The following is a 9,833-nucleotide window of genomic DNA, read 5'->3' as shown; positions in this document are numbered from 1 at the left end:
ATGCGAAGAACAGAAGCAAGGAATTGAAATGGAAAATCATGGTGGGAAGAAGAGAGTGGTGGTCGTAGGAGGGGGTATTGCGGGTTCTCTCGTCGCTAAATCTCTCCAATTCACTGCCCATGTTACCCTCATTGATCCGTAATTAAAACATTTTCTGCTACAGTTTCTTTTCCCTCTTCAATGTTTATGTTTAATTATTCAAATTAATTTTTTTAATTCCAAATTAGCTAGTCGAGACACCTGTTTTTTTTTTTTTTTGTATTAATCCATAACGTTAATGGGCTGTTTTCTTTTGTTTTGGTTCTCTCCCTCTACGTGAGTTGGTCAAGAGAATGTCTGTAATTCAAAAGGGGCATTTTATACCCTTGTCAATTTTTGAAATTTTTGAAGCATTTTGAAACTTCCCAAATTTTCAATTTTCAATTTTGTTCATCAAAATTGTGTTTTTGAATGTGTTTGTCATTTTCCCTCAAACACTGCATTGGCATTTCAAGTATTTAATCTTTATAGCATTTTGAAACTTCCCAAATTTTCAAGTTTCAATTTTGTTGATGAAAACTGTTTGTCATTTTTCCCCAAACACTGCATTGGCATTTAAGTGTTTAATTTTTCATGCGCACGGCTGTTGTTGTTCAACTCGTCAATGTATGTTTTCTTTTTTCTGATTGAATGTGATTGAATGCAGGAAGGAATATTTTGAGATTACATGGGCAAGTTTGAGATCAATGGTTGAGCCTTCTTTTGCAGAGAGATCTGTGATCAATCATAGAGATTACCTTGTCCATGGCAATATCATTACGTCCAGTGCCGTCAATGTTACAGAAACTGATGTGATCACCGCCGATGGCCATAAAATTGCCTTTGACTATCTTGTTATTGCCACTGGCCATGCAGATGACGTCCCCAAAATTAGGAGGGACAGACTTCATCAGTTCGTAGAACGTGAGTTTGAACTTTGAACATCTATCTATGATAATCAGTTCAAAATACCTAGAAAACATACTATGAATTTACAGTCTAACTTATTTAGAACTAGTTGATCCTACACGTGTAATAAAAATGAGATTTTAGTGTTGCTGGTACTGGAATAATCTGAGAGGAGAGTAGGTTATTACATGACATGAAAACGAAGCATTATAATGCTCATTGAGAGAAACAAAACAAAGGATCAGGAAGTTCTGGATCAACCGGAAGAAATAGTAGAAGCACAGAACACATAATAACAGACTAAATGCTGACTATGTTGTTGCTTATTATCTTCATCAAAGGAGTTGTTTCATGCTATCAGGGATTATATTGTTTCTTATTGCTCATTTGGCCATAATGTTCTTGTGAATTTATTCTGTTTTGTCGAATAGTTTCAGTTAATAGTGTAATGAATTATTGTAGTCAGTAGATTTGAGTTATGAAGTTCCTTTTCTCTGGCAGACAACGAAAGGATAAGATCTGCTCGTTCCATCATGATTGTTGGAGGAGGTCCTACTGGTGTGGAACTTGCTGCAGAGATAGCTGTTGATTATCCACATAAGAAGATTACGATAGTGCACAAAGGACCTAGGCTACTGGATTTCGTAGGGACAAAAGCTGCGGATAAGACTCTAAAATGGTTGGAATCAAGAAATATAGTGGTGAAATTAGAGCAATCAATTGACTTGAAGGAATTATCATATGAAAACAAGACATATCGAACTTCAAATGGAGAGACCTTTGAAGCAGATTGTTATTTCTTATGTTTAGGGAAACCACTTGCATCAGCATGGCTTGAGGAAACTATGTTGAAGCATGACATGGATGAGGAAGGAAGGATTAAGGTAGATGAAAAGTTGAGAGTCATTGGTAGGAGAAACATTTTTGCAATTGGAGACATTACAGATATTCCAGTAAGTACTTGCTATAAGTATAAGCTTTTTCACAATCACATAATTTCGTATGTATAACTTACTCTGTAACAAAATAAGTTACCTAGTCTTTTGCTGCTCACATGATTTTCAGATTTTTTTTTTCACTAGAGAAAAAGTTCATGTTTTGTTTCCTGGGTTTGGCCAATTTAGTTTATCCTAACTAGTAATGAAAATAAATAACTATGCAAAAATGAATGAGTATATTGCTTGTATGCTCATGAACTAGTATTTCTCCAATTCTATTAGAGGAATCTGTTTCATTGCAGAATTTGGATTCTCTGCTGCATTTTTTGTGTTATTCTTCTATTACGTCTGGTGGATACTGATTTTGATGTTTTAAAATATATTAAAAAAACTTTTAATATAGCACCATCAGTGAATTTTTAATGCTCCGCAGAGGACAATAACAAAAAATTCAATAGAGAATCTGAACTCTTCATTACATCATTGTACTACAATTCACTGCCTATCCACGAGTTTCATTGTTGTTCTTTAGGTGATTTTCTTAAAGAGAAGTGTCCTAAATCCTTGAATTCAAGGCCTAAAGTTACTTTTAATGCATGATTTCCTATAGTTTTATGTAATTGCATAAATTAGGCTCTTGACAAGCCATCTGATAGGAATTAAGTTTGTAATGGAAATGTATACAACAGGAAATCAAGCAAGGATTTGCAGCACAACAGCATGCAGAAGTGGTTGTGAAGAACTTGAAGGTGATGATAGATGGAGGAAGAGATTGTGGTCAATATAGGATGGAAAATTACAAGCCACAGATGCCAATGGCAATCGTTTCACTTGGGAGGAAAGATGCTGTGGCACAACTACCATTAATGACAGTCATTGGAAGAGTTCCTGGGTACATCAAATCTGGAGATTTATTTGTTGGTAGAACAAGGAGACAAATGGGACTGGATTCTCATACTGTGCATGCTTGAGTCCATGTAATGCATTATGTGTACACAAACTACAAAACCAAACATTGTTTCATACTTTACATGTTATATTGATGTATTTTGGTACTATGATGTTTGTTCGTACATATAGTATAAAGAAATAGAGTGAGCTTACTAGAGAATCAAATCTTCTGATATGGTGTTCCATACTACCTTAACCCTTCTCATTTTTTCTGCACTATATTCTCAGAGTCAACAACATCTGTGTGAAGATGAATCAATGTTTTACATTTCAGAAGAAAGAGAGATTAAGGCATGTGAAAATTGAAAAACTTATACTCTCAGAAGTGTATTGCTGTATAATGTATAAGTTTGACTGAAAATTAATATAAAATAAAACCTTGTGGCATGTTTATGTTGGAAAAACAGTGTTTATCTTTACGTAAAAGAAATTCGAAATGAATATTATTAATTAAAAGAAATATTATGCGTATTTACATAAGAAAACAAGCTGTAAACAGTATTGAAAAGTTCAAGTTATTCTTTACTTACAATTATTTTTCAAAAAAACTAGTTGGCAATACAGTGTTGAAGAGTGACAAAATGTTTAAGAAAATGTATAATTATTACGATATAATTTTTTAATTTAGAATATATCAAAAGTTGTTGTAGTTTTAATTACTTTTCTTAATGTGTAAATTAAAAGTAAACCATTAAAAATGCATGACTAAAATGTCAATAGAAGAAAAGTCAACTGACATCAAGAAAAATTGTTATTAGGAATTGCAAAAATCCGTAGATGATATTAAAAAAATTGTAAATTAAATTATTTATAGATTATTTATGGTAAAAAGTCTGTATGTATACCGCTCTTAGTTAATTGTTTAATATCTATTCTCATGTGCAGAAAAGTGTCATACACGCCGTACATAATAATATATAATATGAAATTATTTATGAATAAATGTAGGAAACTTTTTCTGCAATTCTAATAAAAGTGTACTTTTCCTACATTTCCTGCAAAAACATATATAAAAACTAAAATTATAGAGACCAAAATTGTCTACGCAGAATTAAAATACCAAAAATATAATAAATCATTAATTTATTAAAAAAAGAGGTAAGCCCAGTTTTAAATTTGATACGCTCAGTACTGTAGTCACAACAATCAATTGAAATCAGTTTTAACTTTCAAATTAAGATGAACCGGTATATTCTCTTTTAAACAAATTCGCAACTTTCCTTTCGTATATTTAATTATCAATTATGATTAATTCTTAAATACTTTATTTATTTATTTATTACACGTTGATATCTCGGTCTCTTTAATATTTGAGTCATTTGTTAACATAATAAAAAATCAATAGTTAATGAAATTTTAAATATTTTGTTTATATCTCATTATAAATATTTATGTTCGTATATTTTACGTATGTAAAATTGAAATTTTTGTATATTTAATTTTAAATTTATATGTATGGACATTTTTTTACATGTTAATACTGATATAATTAACATTTTAAAATATATAATTATAAATATTTGGTGTAAACTGTTAATAGAAAATCTAAATATATTTTTTAGATTTTTTTTTAATGTTTATCCTTTTATCATGTAATATTCCATTTTATTAGTATAAAACTACTAAAATGAAACATTACATAGATGCTAAAAGAATGACTAGGTAAAACAAACCTCCTTCAAAGAAGAGATCTACTTTTGTAAATCTATTTAACAACTGATCTGCTACTCCCTCACCTCTAGTTGGAACAACTGAAAATATGAGTTCCTAAGCTCACACCATTAGGTGATCATCGTAAAAGAGAAATAACATACAAAGACAGACAACAGAAAAACAAGGGTAAGCTAGATATAAAAGATTCATACATTAATAAAACATACAATCACAACTTAATTCATGCATATGATATAATTGACTTCAAACATCATAAATATATTATGACTTAGACTTGACTGCCCGAACTTAGAATGATTGTCGAGCTATGGCGGGTTGTGCACTCGTGGTTGCCTCTACTGCTTTGCAAAGCCATTGCTAATGAGTTTCGCCCTACCACACTCACGAGGTTAGTCTGTTTCGGACCTTGAGGCATACTGGAAGCCCCCAAGACTAAGAACACACTTGGATCTCACCAAGAGATTCCACTTTGAAACTTACTAAACCACTTTGAAATTATACTTTACTTCCATTTGAATCACAACTCAAGTCTTTGATAATTATAAAATCCATTACATACTCATACATAGTCCCAAGTAATTCACCACATCATTTAAATCAAACAAGAACAAATAAGAAAAGAGTAAACTAAAACCTGGACCAGTCGCTAAGCGCATACCCTCAACAATTCGAATAAAACTAACAGTGCTCCCAAACCTCAACAATTCGCTTAGCGCATACCATTCGCTAAGCGAAAGTCCTTTGACAGAAAATCCACCTCTACCACCACTCGCTGAGCGAATCCACTCGCTCAGCGAGTCTACATAATCTACAACACCAAATCTGCAGAATTATGCAACCTACTCCAAATTACCAATTCCAACTATTTTTCTCAACTTCTAACCCTCCTAGATTGTATTATACACCTAATTAGACTTGAACAATTGTTCCTAAACCTTACTAACATCAATTTAAAGAGTTTTCTAACCCTATTCTACTTCAAAACCTCCAAGACACCAACTTATAGACCCAAATCCCATTCTACCCCTTTTTTCACATTTTTGATCAACTAAGTAGTTCTCACAAGTCACAAATGACTTGACTAAACTATTACAACTGACCATTTGAGACTCTAATCCCTAATTCTCATTTTCACTACTCCACTTCCTCAAAATGAACTTAAACATCCCAAGATAACTCTATTCATAGACAATCAACATTATCACATACATTATCATAGAATCCTCACATTTCGTATTACCAAAACAAATCAAATTCTCACCCAATACAATTCAAAATATCAGTTCATGATTTATCACTTAAAAACCATCAAATTTTATCATACTCTTATACCATAAAACAATATTTCAGCTCAAACAATTCAATATTTAACTTATGCACAACATACTCCAGGAGTTATAAAATTAAAGAGTTTACTAGCTTCCCTTACCTCTAAACTAACTGTCAAACTCTAAAAACGCTCCGCCGATTACTTGAACCGCAAGGAATATCTAGATGAACCTATAAAACACCAAATTGAAAACGGACAGAGTTCTTAGAACTCTAAATGAATCAAGAACATGTAGGAGATGCATGATTACACATGCAACAGAACAATATTACTCTAAAACCGATTTAGGAACAAAAAGGGGAAAAAGGAGTCGAAACTTACTTGCTCTATTGAAGAAACTGATCGGGTAGAAACATAGATCTCGTTGCTGTGGTCGATTAAGTACCTCCTGATCGTCAAATAAATGACTCAGGAGTTAGAACTCTTAGAGAAAAGGTAGAAAACTCTAGAAAAGTGGTTTCTAGAGAGATGATACGTTTTAAAATAACGAAACTCGTTTATAACAAAACTATTTATAATTAAACTGTTTAATATTAAAATAATCGAGTCTCACTAATTTTAGACTACCACTTCTAAAAACACCATTTTCTGAGGTTTTACATGACATATTTTTAGTTTTTTCATATGTTCATTGCATTTGATTTAATTTACTTTTTTTATTTTGTGCTTTTTAGTTTGTTTCTAATTTATTTTTTATTTAATGATATATATATATATATATGGATGTATAAATATTATAAATTAATGATAGTCGTTGTTCGGAAGGTGATATCATGTGGGTTAGTTTACCAATTAGTACAAGACAGACTTAGTAGCATTAGTCTATTTCATAGCCCATAAAAAATTTCATTATGTTTTAACTTTTAAGTTAGTCATATTTTTTTTTTTATTTCACTTCACTCTTAATCCCTAAACTAGTTTGTTTTTTTTTTCATCATTCCTTTAAAGAGTCCAAAATATTAAAAAAAATTGTTAATGCAATATTTATATGTAAGTTTTATTATTAAGATTTTGCTTTAATAAATTCATAGACGAATCATGTAAGACCCATATAAAAGTCAAAATAATTTTATGAATGTTGTGGTTTTGAATAATTAATTATGGTGTGCATTCATGTGTAAGATAAAGACTATTATTTGTATTCTGTCCACCATTTTGTTTAGCTTGATTGTCTTGTATTAGTTATTTAAATTTAATGCAAATTGTGTGGTCCATGTTTGGTCAAAGGAGGGTCATAAATAAAATAAAATAATAATAATGTGAAAAGAAGAAGAAGACAAAACTTGAATTATGGAAATTGGCTTTCCGTGAAACATGAGTGCAAGATTTTCAATCATGGGTGCAAAAATTTCTTACATGGGACCCTTCATTTTCCATTATTTTCTTATGGAACGATTGCTAAGCTAGCTGCCAAAGAGAATTTATTTCTCCTTATATAGCATCTATATGGCCAGAAGAGAGGGCAAGAGAAATAAGATTTAAGTTACAAAATACTTTTACATTTGAGAAGGAGAGCAAGCAAGGGTGGTGGTCTAGAAGTATCAAGAGTGAGGAATTTCTTGCAAGGAGAAGAGGTAAGGGGAGCTAACTCAACTTAATTTCTAAAATTTTGTGGTTAGAAATATGGTTCCAATTGCTTGATTTTGATGTAGGGGAGCTAATCTTTTCTTGTTATGATCATGAATATGAATATGAATGTGTTAAAATTTGGTAATGGTAGTTATCTATTGACTTGTGTAAAATTTGAGTTTCACGATTATAATTTCTTATTTCCGAGTTACTGTGGTGAAAAATTTCTATTAATTATTTTCACCGTTGGATTTAGCTAAAATTTTAGTATGTGAATCCTAAGACCTATTACTAAACTTTGACCGTTCGGATTTGAAAATAGAAGTCTGTAATTGGAGAAATAAATCCTGCAAGTTTGAGTAAATTAGTTACCCCTGTAGTTCTATTACTAAGTTGTCTCGGTAAACATATAGATTCTGACCTATTTGACCGTTAGATCAACTTCAAAATTTGATATATGATCCCTAAGACATATTACTACAATTTGACCGATCGGATCTGTAATTGAAGGTCTATGTTTAGAGAAAGAAATTTCGAAAGTTTGAAACAATCGGATGAACACTGTATTGCTGTTCTTAAGCTATCATGGTAAAATTTTCATATATATTCCATTTACCGTTAGATTGAGCCCAAACTTTAGTATGTAGTTCATAAGACATATTAAGTGATCTTGACCGTTCCGATTTGGGATTAGATGTGTGTGCTTAGAGGAATTCATTCCGCATTTTGAGTTTAACCGAGAACCACTTAAATTTCTGTCTCTGAGTTACCTCGGTAAAACCTTCATATCTACTTAGTTAACCGTTAGATTAACCGGAAACTTTAGTATGAAGTTCCTAACAGATAGGGACATACTTCGACCGTTCGGAGGTACCGATTTAGAGATATTAATTTCGTAACTTCTCAGGTATCTCAATATTGCTTAATTTATGTTTTTGGATCATTTATACAAAATTGATGATTTCCGCCTCATTAACCATTGGATTGGACTGAAAAGCTTACCATATGATCTAAACATGTTGTTGATTAGTTTGATTGGTTCAGATCGTCGATAAATAATATGTTGAAAAAGGTAATTTGGTTAATTTGTGCTACTTTGGTAAGTAGGCAGAATTGAAACTGAGATATGTTGATTGGTTATTATGTGCTTGTTGAGCATGATTGGTTTGGGATTAGTGGTTGAGATGACATGTGATTGGTTATGAATGATATGTTAGGAAAATGTAATTTGGTTAATTTATGCTACATTGGTAAGTAGACAAAAGGGAATTGAGAAAAGTTCACCGGTTCTCTTATGCTTGTTGAATATGATTAGTTTTGGATGGGTTGTGGTTGATTATGAATAATTTGTTGAAATAATGTAAATGATGTTGGTTTGCGCTACTTTGGTAAGTAGGCGAGTAGATGTTGGGTCTGCGTTACTTTGGTAAGTAAGCAGGGTGATTTGCGCTACTTTGATAAGTAGGCAGGATGAGATGATGAATGAAGAGATAAAGAGAATGATATAAATCGGGCTACTTTGATAAGTAGGCAGATTAACTATACTGTGCTACTTTGGTAAGTAGACAGTATTGTCTTGTTGCGCTACTTTAGTAAGTAGGCAGAAGATCTTGTTTTATGCTACTTTGGTAAGTAGGCGAATTAATTATACTGTACTGCTTTGGTAAGTAGACAATAATGTCTTGCTGTGCTGCTTTGATAAGTAGACAATATTGTCTTGCGGTGCTACTTTGATAAGTAGAGAGAATAACTTGGTTTGTACTACTTTGGTAAGTAGGTCGGATGAGGTGAAGTTGTAACACTTTGATAAGTGGAATAGTAAAATTGTTGAGCAATGATATTGTGATAATATGTTGAGTGGGTGTGCTTAACTGTATTGAATACTGTGGATGTATTATTAACGGATTGTGAATGGATTGTATGCTTGTTTCAGTTAGCTCACCCTATTGTTTGTGTTTGTGTATGTGAATGCAATGATCGTATAATGTGTGATATTATACGGGAGCAGAAACTATTTCAGATGAATTAGCAGATGGTTCTGGACTTGCTTAGAAGATGAGAGATCTGTGGGGAAAAGAGACATGGGGAATTTCTAAATAAATATGTTTGAAATTTCAAACTGTGTGGAATTTTAAATTTCAGAAGTTTATGAACTGTGTGAAATTTTATTTTAGAAGACTTGTGTTGTAATAAAGCACTTAATATTTTATTGGTGTTGAAAATTGTTAAAGAAAAGTTATATATGTATTTTTGTGGAAAATAAATTGTAACGCCTAAATCGGGGTGTTACAAATCACTATGCCGAAGATACGAACAAAAATAGTTAGTAATCTATGAATTATACACATTTAGGAAACACAAGTAGCATTTTTAAGTTATTGAAAAAAAACATAAATATTTAAACTGAAAATAGAGCTGTCAAAATGGGTCACAACCCGCGAGCT

At 31.8% G+C, this 9,833-nt stretch overlaps 1 protein-coding gene across 2 annotated transcripts; it reads left to right on the top strand.

Annotated features, from left to right (window-relative positions):
- On the top strand, positions 1 to 3,040 carry LOC108339950 (uncharacterized). 2 transcript variants are annotated; one of them, XM_017577178.2, is made up of 4 exons: positions 1 to 138; positions 686 to 942; positions 1,429 to 1,880; positions 2,555 to 3,040. In XM_017577178.2, exons 1-4 carry the CDS (start codon positions 29 to 31, stop codon positions 2,834 to 2,836), a joined length of 1,101 nt encoding a protein of 366 aa, XP_017432667.1. In that variant the 5' UTR covers positions 1 to 28; the 3' UTR covers positions 2,837 to 3,040. The 2 variants fall into 2 exon arrangements, with proteins under 2 accessions (XP_017432667.1, XP_017432668.1); XM_017577179.2 differs by lacking the exon at positions 1 to 138 and adding an exon at positions 313 to 334.
- The last annotated feature ends 6,793 nt before the right edge of the window (positions 3,041 to 9,833 follow it).

The sequence above is a fragment of the Vigna angularis genome, chromosome 5, assembly GCF_016808095.1.
Source record: "Vigna angularis cultivar LongXiaoDou No.4 chromosome 5, ASM1680809v1, whole genome shotgun sequence".
NCBI lineage: Eukaryota > Viridiplantae > Streptophyta > Magnoliopsida > Fabales > Fabaceae > Vigna > Vigna angularis.
This window is presented reverse-complemented; position numbering and strand designations above follow the sequence as displayed.

What these genes read in the sequence shown, in the direction of transcription:
- LOC108339950 (XM_017577178.2), top strand. Translation starts at nt 29, where the DNA reads ATGGAAAATCATGGTGGGAAGAAGAGAGTGGTGGTCGTAGGAGGGGGT. An exon ending in CATGTTACCCTCATTGATCC is followed by an intron (nt 139 to 685) that starts GTAATTAAAACA and finishes GATTGAATGCAG; the next exon opens with GAAGGAATATTTTGAGATTA. An exon ending in ACTTCATCAGTTCGTAGAAC is followed by an intron (nt 943 to 1,428) that starts GTGAGTTTGAAC and finishes TTTCTCTGGCAG; the next exon opens with ACAACGAAAGGATAAGATCT.